The following is an 18,505-nucleotide window of genomic DNA, read 5'->3' on the forward strand; positions in this document are numbered from 1 at the left end:
CAAAGGTGCCAATCCTTAAAGGGGAGCAGGGGAGAAAGCATTAAAACGGACACTTCCCCTCTTGGGTGGAGCTCCACTTTAATCACTGTGGGGGGGGGGGAGGGGGTTGCTAAGCAAACAAAAAATACCAAAACATTTTTCTCAGTTATAAAATTATGAAAATAAGTATTTTTTCTTCTTCACTGATGGGTACTGGTGAGGTGACACTGATGGGCACTGGTGAGGTGACACTGATGGGCACTGGTGAGGTGACACTGATGGGCACTGGTGAGGCGACACTGATGGGGACTGGTGAGGCGGCACTGGTGAGGTGACACTGATGGGCACTGGTGAGGAGACACTGATAGGCACTGGTGAGGCGACACTGATGAGGTGACACTGATGGGCACTGGTGAGGCTGCACTGATGGGCACTGGCGAGGCTGCACTGATGGGCACTGGCGAGGCTGCACTGATGGGCACTGGCGAGGCGGCACCGATGGGCACTGGTGAGGCGGCACCGATGGGCACTGGTGAGGCGACACCGATGGGCACTGGGAGGTGACACTGATGGGCACTGGTGAGGCTGCACTGATGGGCACTGGTGATCTGTGCCATCAGGCTTGCCGGTTATTGGTGACAACACGTAAGGAAAGGAAATGTTGATAACCAGCACATTTGTTTACATACGATCAGCTGTGATTGGACACAGCTATTCACATGGCAAAGGGCTGCTGTGATGAGCCCTTTACCTCGATCTGCAATTAGCTGTGTCCAAATAACTCAGTAGTCACAGAGCGCGCCTGATGTGCACCCCAGGGTGGCATATTCTAGGACACCCATGGGCACCCTCCCAGAACAAGAGAGCTTGTATACGCCTTTCGGCTATGGCGTGGTACTAAGGTGGTTTAAACAGCAAGTCCAATGCCACGTTTTGAAGCCAGCGTAAACAAACCCTTAGAGACATTCAGCCAGTTTCTATGCAATCGTTCTCTATCAATGGCCGGAGACCTCTGAGGGGGTAGACTCTGTAGACATTATTGGGGGTCATCTTGCAGAGTTTGCAGCCCTGGAAGAATCGATTCCACAGATCGGACATCTCTCATGTGACACCGGTGCTGGCAATGTATCCCCCCATGTGACCTTCACATATAGGGGCTGCGAATCCTGAAGCCCCCTCCATGCTCCATTCTCAGGACAGAGCATACAAAGTGTCCCTCTGGTTACTATGACAACTGGCCCCCCTCCCCTGTCTGTGCACAATACACTGACTGTCCCTGGACAAATGTGATTTATCAGACTACGCCAGTCCCCTCCGACAAGTGCAGCTGTATTTACCTGTTTGCTGACCCCCATCTTTCTCCCGGCGCTGTCCCGTTGCATCATGGGCGCTGGTAACCAGCAGCCGCTCCTGCCTAGCAACCAGGCGGGGTCACGTGACGCGGCCCTGTCGTTCCCTTACCGGTCTGTGAACTCGTTACCCAGCCGGGGTGGGCGGGGATTGTCGGGGGGGGGGGGGGGTTACAACAGGAACTCCCTGTCTTCCTCCCTCAGTGGGGGCTCGTACTGATAAGCCCACCCTCAGTCAGTGTCGGCTCACGGCAGCCATCTTGGTTGAGGGCAGAGGCCTTCTAGCAGTTCAGCATTCCGTTCTCCAGGACAGGAGTGAGAACCTGTCTCCTGGCAACAACTGCAGCCACAGTTCTGGTGTAATAATAACCGTACAGGCAGTCAGTTCAATCAGCTGTTAGGCTGCATTCATACTTGAACGATTTGTAGCTCGACTCTCCAAAAACGCTCAAACTGAAAAAATCAATTTGTTAAGGCACCATAAAGAACCAATTTTTTAGGTTTGAGCGGTTTTTGAGCGTCGACCTAGAAATCGCCTTAAAGCAGATATATGGGATAAAACGATCTGCCAACCAGGGATTTGAACTTTTTAAATCCTAAAGTGTTCCAGCTGACAGAATAAACAGAAAGTGTTCGTAATCCTCAGACATGAAATATGAACAAAGCACATCCTTCTATAGTGTTTACTAGTCACAATCCAGAAAGGCCAGTGGACTCTAAACTGTGGCTCGGGGGCCGGATGTGGCCCTTTGCTTGCCTATATCTGGCCCTTGGGGCACTTTTCCTCCCACTGATAGAAGACACGATTCCTTTCCTTCCATCAACAATGGGCCTTAATTACTACTACAGACATCAACAATGAGGCACTATTTCTCCTACTGACACCAACGATGGGGCACTATTCCTCCCACTGATACCAACGATGGGGCATTATTCCTCCCACTGGTACCAACGATGGGACACTATTCCTCCCACTGGTACCAACGATGCAGCACTATTCCTCCCACAGATACCAACAATGCGGCACTATTCCTCCCACTGATACCAACGATGGGGCACTATTCCTCCCACAGATACCAATGATGCGGCACTATTCCTCCCACAGATACCAATGTTGGGTCACTATTCCTCCCACTGATACCAACGATGGGGCACTATTCCTCCCACTGGTACCAACGATGGGACACTATTCCTTCCACTGGTACCAACGATGGGGCACTATTCCTCCCACTGATACCAACGATGGGGCACTATTCCTCCCACTGATACCAAAGATGGGGCACTATTCCTCCCACTGATACCAACGATGGGGCACTATTCCTCCCACTGATACCAACGATGGGGCACTATTCCTCCCACTGGTACCAACGATGGGACACTATTCCTTCCACTGGTACCAACGATGGGGCACTATTCCTCCCACTGATACCAACGATGGGGCACTATTCCTCCCACTGATACCAAAGATGGGGCACTATTCCTCCCACTGATACCAACGATGGGGCACTATTCCTCCCACTGATACCAACGATGCAGCACTATTCCTCCCACAGATACCAACAATGCGGCACTATTCCTCCCACAGATACCAACGATGGGGCATTATTCCTCCCACTGATACCAACGATGGGACACTATTCCTCCCACTGATACCAACGATGGGGCACTATTCCTACCACTGATACCAATGATGGGGCACTATTCCTCCCACTGACACCAATGATGGGACACTATTCCTCCCACTGATACCAATGATGGGGCACTATTCCTCCCACTGATACCAACGATGGGGCACTATTCCTCCCACTGACACCAACGATGGGGCACTATTCCTCCCACTGATACCAACGATGGGGCACTATTCCTCCTACTGATACCAACGATGGGGCACTATTCCTCCCACAGATACCAATGATGCGGCACTATTCCTCCCACAGATACCAATGTTGGGTCACTATTCCTCCCACTGATACCAACGATGGGTCACTATTCCTCCCACTGATACCAACGATGGGGAACTATTCCTCCCACTGGTACCAACGATGGGACACTATTCCTCCCACTGATACCAACGATGGGACACTATTCCTCCCACTGATACCAATGATGGGGCACTATTCCTCCCACTGATACCAAAGATGGGGCACTATTCCTCCCACTGATACCAACGATGGGGCACTATTCCTCCCACTGATACCAACGATGCAGCACTATTCCTCCCACAGATACCAACGATGCAGCACTATTCCTCCCACAGATACCAATGTTGGGTCACTATTCCTCCCACTGATACCAACGATGCGGCACTATTCCTCCCACAGATACCAATGTTGGGTCACTATTCCTCCCACTGATGCCAATGTTGGGTCACTATTCCTCCCACTGATACCAATGATGGGGCACTGTTCCTCCCACTGATACCAACAATGGGTCACTATTCCTCACACTGATACCAACGCTGGGTCACTATTCCTCCCACTGATACCAATAATGGGGCACTATTCTTCCCACTGACACCATTGAGGGGGCACTACTTCCCCCCACTGACACCAACAATAGGACACTATTGATTCCACTGATGGAACTCTATTCCTGCCACCAACACCAATAATGGGGCACTATTTCCCCTCAATAACACCAACAATAGGACACTATTCCTGAAACTGACACCAATGATGGGGCACTATTCCTCCCACTGATACCAACGATGGGGCACTATTCCTCCCACTGATACCAACGATGGGGCACTATTCCTCCCACTGATACCAACGATGGGGCACTATTCCTCCCACTGATACCAACGATGGGTTACTATTCCTCACACTGGTACCAACAATGGGTCACTATTCCTCCCACTGATACCAATAATGGGGCACTATTCTTCCCACTGACACCATTGATGGGTCACTACTTCCCCCTACTGACACCAACAATAGGACACTATTCATCCCACTGATTCCAATGATTGAACTCTATTCCTGCCACCAACACCAACAATGGGGCACTATTTCCCCTCAATGACACCAACAATAGGACACTATTCCTGAATCTGACACCAATGATGGGGCACTATTCCTCCCACTGACATAACTGGGCACTATTCCTCCCGCTGACAACAACAACTGGGCACTATTACCCCCTAATACCAAAGATGCATTGTTTACTCCCATTGATGCCAGGCCAACTTCTACTCCCAATAGCCACAGTCCGACCCCCTTCCCTATGGCCCTATGTTTAGAAAGTTTGGAGACCCCTGATCTAGGCACATACAATTCTTTACGACCACCAGAAGAGGGATTACAAGGATAATAGCAAAAAGGGCCTGGTCTGGAGGCAGATTGTATCAGACCTAACTGGGAAAAGCAATCAGGTTCTCAAAAAGTTGAAATGGAGCGATGAAATATGAAGATGGTCTACAGTTGATGTGATTGACCCAAATATACCTCAGGGTATACCTCTACTAAGTCCATCCAAGGACTTATTTGACCAAATATTATATACATGAGGTCAAAAGCTCCAGGTGAGAGCACATCGGGTGGTGGTGCACAATATTGAGCGAAGAGTTGAGTGTATGGGGGAAATATTCACAGAGTGATGTTCAACAAGATGGCTCTATGAAGGACTATGCAAATCAGTGGGACTTTTAGATGATAATATTTATTTATGTTCTGTGTGCATTTATATTGTATATAGGAAAACATTTAAAAGTTTATGGGGTAATTCATGTAAATGATGTAACATCATAGCTGGAAGCGCGGCATGCTCATATTACAAGAGGAATGTATGTTTACTGCAATGTTGATATTTAAAACAAACCAATACCTTTCCATGCTATGAACAACATTGTGGAAATCAGTAAAAGTTTACAGTATACAAACCTCAGCAGTTAAATTATAGTCCCTAATCATATACCACCAAGTGGAGACAGTGAATATCACAATCTCTCACTAGTACAGTGTGGCTATTTCACACTCAGGAGTATTTGAAGTTTTTTTGTGTTAAAAAAAACACCTGAAAAGCTCAAGAAAAATGTTTCCCTGTGTATGTGAATCTTAGATTGTAAGCTCCAAGGAGCAGGGCCCTCCTAAACCTCTTGTATTGAACTGTAGCGTTGCTGTATTGTCTCCCATTTTATTGTAAAGCGCTGAGCAAACTGTTAGCACTATATAAATCATGATTAGTATTAATAATAATATATCTATGTATGTTTTCACACTGAGGCATTGCTCTTGTGGTACGGTGTAAAAACTCCTGCTTGCAGTATCTTCGGGGCATGTTTGATGAGTTAAAAAAACACCCCAAAAACACCTCTTCCCATTGAAATCAATGGAAAGTGCCTGAAAAACACCCAGGGGCGGACTGACAACTCATGGGGTCTCCAGGCAATAGGGGAACATGGGGCCCCTGTGTCCTTGCCCAAATACAAAAAAGCCTATGAAAAAGGTACCAGGGGCATCTCAAGGGGCCCCCTACTGACTCCGGGCCCTCGGGCAGTGCCCAAGTTTCCAAATGATCAGTCCGCCCCTGAAAACACCTAAAAAATGCCTGAAAAGTGCCTCAAAAACACCTCTGAAAAGTGTATTTAAGTCACGTGTCCTTTAAAAACCGCTCAGAAAGTGTGGCAAAAGCACAGTATAAAGGCCTACACGTTTTTGCTGTGTTTTTGCAGCAGATCAGTGTGGAGGTAGCCTATGTATGTGAATGTATATCTATGTATGTTTTCACACTGAGGCGTTGTGCTTGCAGTGCAGTGTAACAACTGCTGCATGCAGCATATTTGGGGCATGTTTTGTTAGATGAACAACCCCAAAAACACCTCTTCCCATTGAAATCAATCGAAAACACCTGAAAAACACCTAAAAAAGCCTGAAAAGCACCTCAAAAACACCTCTGAAAAGTGTTTTTAGTGCAGTTTTTAAGTCACGTGTCCTTTAAAAATCGCTCAGAAAGTGTGGCAAAAGCACAGTAAAAACACCTACGCATTTTTGCTGTGTTTTTGCGGCAGATCAGTGTGAAGGTTGCCTACAGCTACTTTCACACTGAGGAGTTTTTGAAGCATTTTTGCGGTAAAAAAAAGCACTTGAAAAGCTCAAGAAAAATGTTTCCCTGTGTATGTGAATGTATATCTATGTATGTTTTTACACTGAGGTGTTGTGCTTGCAGTGCGATGTAAAAACTGCTGCTTGCAACATCTTTGGGGCATGATTGTTGAGTAAAAAGAAACTCCCCAAAAATGCCTCTTCCCATTGAAATCAATGGAAAATGCCTGACAAACACCTGAAAACTGTCTCAAAAACACCTCTGAAAAGCATTTTTGGTGCAGTATTTAAGTCACGTGACCTTTAAAAGACACTCAGAAAGTGTGGCAAAAGCACGGTAAAAATGCTTATGCGTTTTTGCGGAAGATCATTGTCAGGGGCGGACTGATAACTCATGGGGCCCCCGGGCAATAGGGGATCATGGGGCCCCTGTGTTCTTGCCCAAACTCAAAAAAGCCTATGAAAAAGGTACCAAGGGCATCTCATGGGGCCCCCTACTGACCCCGGGCCCCCGGGCAGTGCCCGAGTTTCCAAATGGTCAGTCCACCCGTGATCATTGTGAAAGTAGGCTACAGCTTTCACACTGAGTTTTTAAAGCATTTTTGCGTTAAAAAAAGCACCTGAAAAGCTCAAGAAAAATGCTTCCCTATGTATGTGAATGTATATCTATGTATGTTTTCACGCTGAGGCATTGCGCTTGCACTGTGGTGTAAAAACGCCTGCTTGCAGCATCTTTGGGGAGTTAAAAAAACGCCCCAAAATGCCTCTTCCCATTGAAATAAATGGAAAATGCCTGAAAACATCCAAAAACAATGCCATTAAACCACCTAAAACATTCCTCTGAGAAGTGTTTTTGATGCAGTTTTTAACCACTTCCAGACCGGACACTTTTACCCCCTTCCTGTCCAGGCCAATTTTCAGCTTTTAGCGCTATCACACTTTGAATGACAATTGCGCGGTCATGCAACACTGTACCCCAATTAATTTTTTAACATTTTTTTGAGATAGATAAAGCTTTATTTTGGTGGTATTTATTCACCACTGGGATTTGTATTTTTTTTGCTATGTAAATGAAATGTCCAAAAATTTTGAAAAAAAGTGTTTTTTTTATAAAATTTTGCAAATAAATAATATTTCATCATAAATCTTAGCCAAAATTTATTCCGTTATCTTTTTAGTAAAAAAAAAAAATCCAAATTAGTTTATAAGCAAAAATTATCATTTTTAAACATTTTTTTTTACATTTTTATTTATTTTTTTTATATTATTGTTTTTTATTTATTTATTTTTTTTTACATACTGTCACCCTAGCAGTACAGTGTCACCATGGTGACACTGTACTACTTGTGGGGGGGTGATGAAGATTTTTTTTTTTTTTTTTACACTGATTGCTTTTACACCCAAATAGGATGTAAAAGCAATCATTTCTCTTTCTCTCTGTCTGCATTCTTGCACTCATTGAGAAGAACTGAGTGAGCTGTGATTGGTCACAGCTTGTCACATGGTACAAGGCTTTTGTGAATAGCCCTGTACCATGTGACCTCGGTGATCATTCACAGATTTCACACATAGTAAGCAATGATGTCAGAAGTGACATCTTGCTTACTACTTTGCATGTGATCACTGATTGGCCAATCAGTGATCACATGATCGGGACCTCGTACAGAGGTCCCGTCCGACGATCGGTGTTTCACTGTGTCCGGAGCACACAGCGGGCACCGGATCGCGGTGCTACGCGCTCCCAGGGAGCGCGCACAAGCAGGGTACGGGGAGGCCGTTTATAGACGGCCACCCGACCCTGCAGTGCCACCGTCCGGCCGTTTATATACAACCGCCGGTCGGGAAGTGGTTAAGCTACATGTCCTTTAAAAAAATGCTCAGAAAGCGTGGCAAAAGCACAGTAACAACGCCTATGCGTTTTTGCTGTGTTTTTGCAGCAGATCATTGTGAAACTTGCCTACAGCTCATAAAAATCGAGTAAGAACATAACGCGTAATATAAACAAATAGCCACTCTTCAATACAATGTTGCAAAACATTTGTTGGCAATATTGTACCAAAGAGTGGATATTTATATTACACATGTCATGTTCTTACTTTATTTTTATGAGCTGTACTAGTGAGAGGTTGTGATATTCAGGGTTGGGGTGTACCGTATAATAATGACTCTGCTGGAAAATAACTCCCCAGTCATTATTATTTATATTATCCTCTTCCATGCCGGGCACTTTTACCCCCTTCCTGCCCAGGCCATTTTTCAGGTTTCAGCGCTCTCACACTTTGAATGACAATTGCGCAGTCATACAACATTGTACCCAAACTAAAATTTTATAATTTTCTTCACACAACTAGAGCTTTCTTTTGGTGGTATTTAATCACCACTGGGGTTTTTATTTTTTGCTAAATTAACAAAAAAAGAACAAAAATTTTGAAAAAAAAAAGTTTTTCTTTGTTTCTGTTATAAAAGTTTGCAAATAAATAATTGTTCTTCATAAATTTAGGCCGAGATGTATTCTGCTACATGTCTTTGGTGAAAATAACCCAAATTAGGATGTATTTTTTAGTTTGGAGGAAAGTTATAGAGTTCACAAACTATGGTATAGATCTGAATATTGATCAATCCTGAAGTACTGACAACCAATCTTATTTCTTGAGGTCCACGAATGTCAGAATAGTACAGATATCTCCCAAATGACCCCTTTTTGCAGAGTAGACAGTCCGACATACTTCATAAGAGGAATGGCGAGTTTTTTGAAGTTGTATTTTTTTTGTCATAATTTTTCGGAAAATTAAAAAATTAAAAAAATTACTTTCACAATTTTTTTTTACATACTGTCACCAGTGCAGTACAGCATCATCATGTAACTGGCATGGCGGTGATCAGGGACACTGACTGGTGACAATATGAAAAAAATAATAATTTTTTTTTATTTTTTTTAGATTTTTATTACATTGTTTTTCTTTATTTTTTTAAGTTTTGTGTTCATATTTCACCATGACCAAAGTAGTACAATGTTACCATAGTAACATTGTACTACTTTGGGGAAGTGATCAGTATTTTTTTTTTTTTTACACAATCTGCTTATAGGAAAGAATTACTTTGCTATAAGTAAGCATTTACCTGAATGACATTGATTCATTCAGGGTTTTTTTTTTTTTTTTGGTGCTTAGCTGTGATTTGTCCACGGCTAATCACATGACACAGCTGGGCTGTAATTGGCCCAGCTTGTGCATGTTATCGCTGTGACCATTCACAGCTAGACACTAGTATACAATGGATGGCATGAATGAAGCCATCCATAGTATACAACTGTCATGTGACCTGCTGTGATTGGTCACAGCAGGTCACATGGTACTGGCAACGGGGCCGGTACTCAGATCTGTCATCGGCCGTGTCCGAGGTACACAGCCGGTGACAGATCGCGCTGCTGTGCGGCCCTGTGGGCATGCGCAATGCGTGTTCTGGAAAGGATGCCATATGGCGTCCACCCGGAGGGACGAGCTGTTCACCCTGGCCGTTATCTGGCTATAGGCTGGGCAGCAACTGGATAATAACGCTCCAGTTATTTTTATGTATGAAATAATAACTCCCCCAGTCTATTCTGGTGCCAGAAACCGCATGTGATGTGACCCAATCACACTGCATTCTGCGAACCTTTTTTCGGGGGTGTTGTTAACATAACATAGACACCTGCAGCACTTCGCATGAACAGAGTGCAATTCCGAAATTCTGAAATATTCAGAGTGATGTTCAACAAGATGGCTCTATGAAGGACTATGCAAATCAGTGGGACTTTTAGATGATAATATTTATTTATGTTCTGTGTGAATTTATATTGTATATAGGAAAATGTTTAAAAGTTTATGGGGTAATTCATGTAAATGATGTAACATCATAGCTGGAAGCGCGGCATGTTTGTTCAAATTACAAGAGGAATGTATGTTTACTGCAATGATGATATTTAAAACAAACCAATACAAATGCAGGAAACACCGAATTCGCTGCAAATCCCGCACTGCATCAGTATGAACTGGCATTCACTGTCTTCCCTTGTTGGTATATTGAATGTTGGTGTGCTTCGTGCAATTCTTACAGATCTGTACATTAATGCAGGATGAAACTTGGCGTCTCATCAGGATCTTCTTGTAATAAAGACCGGTCACTGATGCTCTCTCTCCTTGTGCAGGGTGACTGGTCTTGCCTCCACTTGCAGGCAATCTGTTGTGGGTGGAGCTGATGGATCCCTTCCACAGATCTGCTCCCTGCTCAGGCTGTGTGCAGTACAGTCATGATGTCACTGCCACTTTTACAAGGTAATAACTGGATTTGCAAAGGCATATGGTAAAGTGGATTTACTGTAATCCTTTGTGGCTGATGAGAAATATATTTAATATGAACGTTTTTGCTTATTCAGCTTGACTTGCATGCCCACTCACTTCCAGGAAGATAGAGCAGTTTACTGTGATTTTTAAAGGATGGGAGCACCACACCAACATGTATAGTCCTTTCAAAGATTTTATTTTGCAACAGCCAACACATTTTGTGGCTCACCTCTCCCCCTTCAACAGGGCTAAAAAAAACAGAACATGTAGGCACCTGGATTGCAAAAGCTTTTCCAATCCAGGTGCTTACACGATCTGTTTTTTAGCCCTGATGAAAGGGGCATTCTGAACCTTTGAAACACGTTGACGCTAGCAAAATAAAATCTTTCAAAGGACTATACAAGTTGGTGTGGTGCTCCCATCCTTTCAAAGCATTAGGGACACCACAGTTGCTGGTGAGCAGCCTCTAGGACTGCAAAACACCAATCACATTATAGTGCATCTCCATAAGATTCAGTGTCCCTACATCAAAAAGAATGACAGAGCAGGGGCTGGTTCGAGCCATGGGTAGATTTTCATTTCTACCTGTTCAGGGAGAACTACTCTTACTTCCTGTGCATTTCCGAACACAAAGTTGGGGAGATCCATAGAGGAACTAGCTATAAAAAATTTTTTTTATCAGTAGAGCAAAGAAAGGGTTAAATCCTCAAGTTGTAATTAGCTGTGTCCCCCTGGGTAAATTTACCCTCACTTCCTGTGCAGGTGACAGATGTCAGCCAGAACATGAAGTAAAAGGAAATCTTTAAACCTCCACAAATCACTCTATCCAAATCTAAAAAAAAAAAAAAAGCTCTGGCTGGAGTTAGCCTTAAATCATTGACATGACCTGTTTTTTAGCCCTGATGAAGGGGGAGTGCTGAACCCCCGAAACGTGTTGACTCTAGCAAAATAAAATCTTTCAAAGGACTATACAAGTTGGTGTGGTGCTCCCATCCTTTCAAAGCATTAGGGACACCACAGTTGCAGGTGAGCAGCCTCTAGGACTGCAAAACACCAATCACATTATGATGCATCTCCATAAGGTTCAGTGTCCCTACATCACAAAGGATGACAGAGCAGGGGCTGGTTAGAGCCATGGATAGATTGTCATTCCTACCTGTGTCCCTTTCGGGGAGAACTGCTCTTATTTCCTGTGCATTTCAGAACACAAAGTAGGAGAGATCCAAACTACAGGGACCAGCTATAAAAACAATTTTTTTTATCAGTAGAGCAAAGAAAGGGTTAAATCCTCAAGTTGTAATTAGCTGTGTCCCCCTGGGTAAATTTACCCTCACTTCCTGTCCAGGTGACAGATGTCAGCCAGAACATGAAGTGAAAGGAAATCTTTAAACCTCCACAAATCACTCTATCCAAATCTAAAAAAAAAGAAAAGCTTTGGCTGGAGTTAGCCTTAAATCATTGACATGACCTGTTTTTTAGCCCTGATGAAGGGGGAGTGCTAAACCCCCGAAACGCGTTGAATCTAGCAAAATAAAATCTTTCAAAGGACTATACAAGTTGGTGTGGTGCTCCCATCCTTTCAAAGTATTAGGGACACCCAGGGGCGGACTGACAGCTCATAGGGCCCCTGGGCAATAGGGGATCATGGGGCCCCTGTGTCCTTGCCCAAACTCAAAAAAGCCTATGAAAAATGTACCAGGGGCATTTCATGGGGCCCCTAATGACCCTGGGCACTCGGGCAGGTCCTGAGTTTCCAAATGGTCAGTCCGCCCCTGGGGACACAACAGTTGCTGGTGAACAGCCTCTAGGACTGCAAAACACCAATCACATTATGATGCATCTCCATAAGGTTCAGTGTCCCTACATCACAAAGGATGACAGAGCAGGGGCTGGTTAGAGCCATGGGTAGATTTTCATTTCTACCTGTGTCCCTTTTCAGGGAGAACTGCTCTTACTTCCTGTGCATTTCCGAACACAAAGTAGGAGAGATCCAAACTAGAGGGACCAGCTATTAAAACATTTTTTTATCAGTAGAGCAAAGAAAGGGTTAAATCCTCAAGTTGTAATTAGCTGTGTCCCCCTGGGTAAATTTACCCTCACTTCCTGTCCAGGTGACAGATGTCAGCCAAAACATGAAGTGAAAGGAAATCTTTAAACCTCCACAAATCACTCTATCCAAATCTAAAAAAAACAAAAAGCTCTGGCTGGAGTTAGCCTTAAATCATTGACATGACCTGTTTTTTAGCCCTGATGAAGGGGGAGTGCTGAACCCCCAAAACGCGTTGACTAGCAAAATGAAATCTTTCAAAGGACTATACAAGTTGATGTGGTGCTCCCATCCTTTCAAAGCATTAGGGACATCACAGTTGCTGGTGAGCAGCCTCTAGGACTGCAAAACACCAATCACATTATGATGCATCTCCATAAGGTTCAGTGTCCCTACATCACAAAGGATGACAGTTCAGGGGCTGGTTCGAGCCATGGGTAGATTGTCATTTCTACCTGTGTCCCATTTCAGGGAGAACTGCTCTTACTTCCTGTGCATTTCCGAACACAAAGTAGGGGGGATCCATAGAGGAACTAGCTATGAAAAAAAAAATGTATCAGTAGATCAAAGAAAGGGTTAAATCCTCAAGTTGTAATTAGCTGTGTCCCCCTGGGTAAATTTACCCTCACTTCCTGTCCAGGTGACAGATGTCAGCCAGAACATGAAGTGAATGGAAATCTTTAAACCTCCACAAATCACTCTATCCAAATCTAAAAAAAAAATAAAATCTCTGGCTGGAGTTAGCCTTAAATCATTGACATGCACTTGAAAATAGTAAAGCATAATGTGAATATAACAAACAGTACACACTATTGTGGGCATACGTTCTTTACTAAAGTAAGTGTCAAATACAATTCATTATACAATTCTAAATTCTAAAACAGGCTTGTATGGGAAAATATGGTATCTGTTAAAAGGGTTGTATAGACAAATAAAAAACACTGTAGAGTGCTGAGAATTACGGCACAGTTTATTTCTTACACAGCTCGCCATACCTGTCAGTATCTGAGCCCCCATCCTCTTACCCTTGCTGTAAGCTTTGGTATATGGTAACACATTGAAGGAAAAGACGATATGGAGACTGCAGAACGGCAATGTAATCTATGTACAAAAGTGAGTCATCAAGAACTGTGAACTGGAATCAATCAGATTAATACACCCTGTTCATTCTGTATTTGTTTCACTTTATCAAAATGCATTATATTGCAGTATGGGAAAGCCTATAAAAAATATTTTCTGTCTCCCCCAGTGCTTCTATAGACTTACCATTCACTCCTAGTTCATTTGTTACGCTTAGGGGTGTATTTAAAAATAGCTTTTTGTTAAGTGAAACTGCTGCTACATTTGCTCTACGTGAATAGGGCAAAATTGCATGTCCTCAGGCTAAAATACCACATGTTGTATATAAAAGAAGTTACCATGCTTGTAAAAAATAAAAAAAATTTGAAAAACAGAGCTGCCAGCATGCTGTGAGATATTCACCACAGCAAAGAGTCTATGTACCGAAAATGCTGCACTACAATGAAATACACACCTCACCCAATAGTGTCATTTGTTGTGACGTCATCACGCTGGCAGGAAGTAAACTTGAAGTATGCCAGTAATTCAGTTTCAGAGGCTTTGATGGTTTTTAGCACTGTATATATTATTTTACCTCAGTGAGTGCAATTTGTAGCCTTTAGAAATAAAAATAAGTAGTTTTTACATTATGTAGCATCTGATTTTTTTTTTTTCAGAGTACTCACCTGCATGCATGGACCTCTGATGGTGGATGGTGTAGAGGAGTAGTCCGGAGGAAGGAGAGCATTTTTTTTTCCAGTGATGTGCCTTCCAGAAGAGAGGTGGAGGTGACCTATATGGGATCCTATCAATAATGCTTTTTTGACTCTTGTTGGTTCTGAGAGTCAATAATATTTGGCAAGCAGATTTGGATTCTTTTATTTGGTGGTGGATCACAGTGGAGGAATATTCTTTTGGAAAATTAATTGGATTGTATCACAAAAGACTTTTCATTAAGACTTTTATTAATTATTATTTTTTATTGTTACTTATGCTCTATCACTATCGGGTGAGGTGTATATTTCATTGTAGCGCAGCATTTTTGGTACATAAATTACCACATGGCCACTAGATGAGGATGAAGATCATAGGAAAAACATTTATTTCCTATGATCATCAGCTCCATCTAGTGGCCATAATGTGTTATTTCTTTGAACCACTGTATTTTTATGAATGAATAACATTCAACCTCTAGAGTAAATATCCCGAGAACATTCAATTTTACCCTATATGCACAGAATGGCAGTTTGCTAGACAAATAGCTCTGTAAAAATTTTATACATACACCCTTTAATGTAAGATAAAAGCAAAAGATCAAATTGTACAGTCAACACCTTTATTCACAAAACTCCTATGTACAGTGAGAGATAACACATGGCATTTGTGGGATTATACACTTAAAATGGCAGTGACAGAGTGAATGGAAAGTGGCAGTGTTATAACAGGGAGAGCAGAAGAACTGATCCTTCAGCTGCTGAACCCCTAGCAGGTCCTGCAAGCCTCACAGATATGTCACATTATGGTAGAAGACATTTGGATTAACTGTTTGACATTATATAACATAATAGGTTAAGAAGAAGAAAGGAGAAAATAAATTTTAAAATTCAAACGAGTTCCAGAGAACTGGATCCATAGTAATACAGTGACAGAACTGAATTTCCAAATGTATCAGTACCATCTCTGGAACATTACTAGTGTAGTATGGCATTCTAGGTCCGCGATTTGGATCATTGGGAGGTAGATCCGTGTGAACAGTTCCAAATTCTGCTAAACATTAACCCAACGAGAATGCAGGTAAACGTGGAAAGAAAGAGCAAGGTTAGAGAAGGGAGGAGTGAAGGAATACGGGAAAAGGTTGACAGGGAACTAGGCATATGAGATTGGTTCCTCTTTAGGCTCAGTATAGGCACTTATTATCTAGGGGTTATGGATGGAGACCTAGGAGATGTGTAAAGGTCTCAGAAGACCAGGATAGGGGCCAGATGGAATCCATACTAATAAACTCTCCAACTTTCAGGCTCTCCAACTGAATGAGATCGTTCATGATTACGGCCCTCTTGGCCAATGATGGAGTGTCTGGCAATTTCCAATATCTGTAGATAACAGACCTAGTGGTCACTAGGCAGTGTCTCAAAATTTAATGCGCTTGAGGGAGCCTAGGAGAATAGACAGTAGACCAATATCTGGGCTTCCCATCACCTCTGTTGCCTGCATCTTATTGTATATCTGGAAAACTTTCCTCAAAAAGGATTTCGTTTTTTTGAATACTCCACCAAATATGGAGGTTGGCCGGCCAGTTGATCATTACATCTTCAAAAGGTGTCAAATGATGATAATATTTTTCCATAGGATGATTGAAAATGTACATACCACTTGAATATCATCCAGCAGGTATCAGGTGATGGGAATATTTTTCTCAGGGTGGTTGAACATCTACATACCACCTGGATATTCACCAGCAGGGATCAGATGATGACGGGAATATTTTGTGAGTTAGGATATAGGTTTTAGTCCATACCTCTGCTTGAAGGATTTGCCTAGGGCCCGTTCCCAGGCACGTGCAAAAAATAGTCTTTCTTTCTAGGCTGTTACTCAAAATGCATGTACAACTCTTCAGACCCCATCAGGGTGTTCAAAATGCACATGAGGACGATGTAGTGAAGCTATTTTGATAATGTCCTGACATAGTCAGCTATTGCGCCTGATACCAGTTACATTTTGACATTCAATTTTAACCATGAAAGAAAGACTAACTCAATGATAATGTATTCTAGTAAGTGTCATACTCTATAGTCTATCATCATGCCTGTAGGCATCCTTAGTTATAACACAATTTTTTTTTCAAAGATTTGTAGATTAACTGATGGCAAGACACTGAAAAATGGTAATTTTTTTAGGATAACTGACCAGAGCCTGTGAAAAGTTTAAAATTTTCTTTTTGTGAATGTAAATATTTGTAAATGTATTCTGTCTAGTTATAGAAGAACAAATTGTAGAACAGAACAAGACATTGCAGGAAGTATTGCTTGGTTGAGCAGTAAATAAAATATTATACTGTGTAAGGTACAGTGCCATAGAAACCATTAGTTGGCCCATGACCCCCGTCGGTAATGCTCAGGGGTCACCAAGTGCCAGTGAGTAATCACCGGGTGTGACCCAAGGCCGTGAATAGTGGCGCGCATGCCGCCTACCAGGAAATGCATAATCAAGTATATATACGTGATTTTGCACACCCCTGCCGCCCTGTAGCAGTATATCTGCTATAGGGCGGCAGGAAAGCGGTTAATTACGCAGGTTCTGAGGCTAATTTAATGCATATAAGGCACTAAGTGAGTTTAATTACAACCTTAATCAGCCACAGAATCTGTGTAATTAATGCGTGTTCAGTTTTAAAGGGATGAGGTGGCAATCCTACATAGATGGTTGATTTCTTTTTCTTCAGCCAGCGGGCTGAATGAAAAAAAAGAAAAACAGATTCCTCCATCCACACAAACAAGGTGGATGGAGTAATCCCACCTGTCAGGGAATATTGTATTTTAACAGCGGGACTCTCCACTGTCAGAAAATACTACTCATCACCGATTGCCTGCAGATGCTGATTTACAAAAGTTGATCCATCAATCAACTTCTGTTGAACATGGACAGCCATATATGGACCGAAATTTGTCAGGTCCCTGCTGAACTTGTTGGATTTTGATCTTTCTTAGGCAGGGGTGCTCAACCCATGGCCCGCAGAGCCCTCTGATATGGCCCATGGCCTCAAACCAGGGAGCATGCACATGCCCCGGGTCGGCAAACTGTTGATTGCGATCTGGACTTGCCGACCCGCCATATAGAGGAAGCAGGAGCCGCATACACTGATGCTTTATCTGTAGTGTTGGCTCCTGTCCCAAGTGGACTAATACCAAGTGCACTTTGCCTGGGACCTTTCTAGTGCTTGGAGAGCGATGCCAGCAGAAGTTGGAAGAGGAAAAGAAGGTTGGTGTATTAAACACCACATACACTGCACTTTTGCAATCAGCATATTAGCACCTATAAAAGGGTTAACATCTATTAGGCTGCTTTCACGCTGTTTTGTGGGTGCAGCACAGTGCGCCAGTGGTATTCCTGCGTGTTAGCAACACTAAACCATAGACTTCTATTATATCCTGCGGGTTTGGTCTGCTTTCTGAAAGTACACCAAAAACATCTGAATGCAGTAGTTTTGGTGCACTTTTAGAAAGTACACCCCTATAAGGCTGATTTCACACTGATGTGCTGCGGTTTACCTGCACTGCAGGTGCAGCGCAGTGCACTTGCGGCATTCTGGCGTGTTAGCTTCACTTTGCCATAGACTTCTATTATATCTTGCGGATGGCAAGATATAATAGAAGTCTATGGCAAAGTGAAGCTAACACGCCAGAATGCCACAAGTGCACTTGCGCTGCACCTGCAGTGCAGGTAAACCGCAGCACATCAGTGTGAAATCAGCCTTATAGGGGGCTCAAGACAGTCAGGACCACACACCCCCAACCACTGATGTAGCATCAGGGGTCGCAATGTTGACCCCCGCCCCTTGCTCCAGAGGGCCCATGCGGGCTCCCTATCACATTCTGTTTTACGCTTGCACAGGAGGGGCATATGCAGGAACTGATCCTTTCCATTTTTCTCCTGCTACCACTGAAATCTGGCTTCTCCTTCTCTCCCCTGTCGGCATTTAGCGGTTGCAGG

At 43.2% G+C, this 18,505-nt stretch overlaps 1 protein-coding gene across 1 annotated transcript in view; it reads right to left on the bottom strand.

The window, feature by feature from the left end:
* The window catches only part of IFT52 (intraflagellar transport 52), a 46,984-nt gene extending 45,505 nt beyond the window's left edge, over nt 1-1,479 (bottom strand). Inside the window, exon 1 of the mRNA XM_089673324.1 lies at nt 1,317-1,479. Coding sequence (XP_089529450.1) covers nt 1,317-1,364 — 48 coding nt within the window. The 5' untranslated portion in view covers nt 1,365-1,479. The remainder of the gene's footprint in view (nt 1-1,316) is intronic.
* Nucleotides 1,480-18,505: the final 17,026 nt, after the last annotated feature.

This window comes from Staurois parvus, unplaced genomic scaffold (assembly GCF_062004578.1).
Source record: "Staurois parvus isolate SC_StPar_1 unplaced genomic scaffold, SC_StPar_1.0 ptg000137l, whole genome shotgun sequence".
Lineage (NCBI taxonomy): Eukaryota > Metazoa > Chordata > Amphibia > Anura > Ranidae > Staurois > Staurois parvus.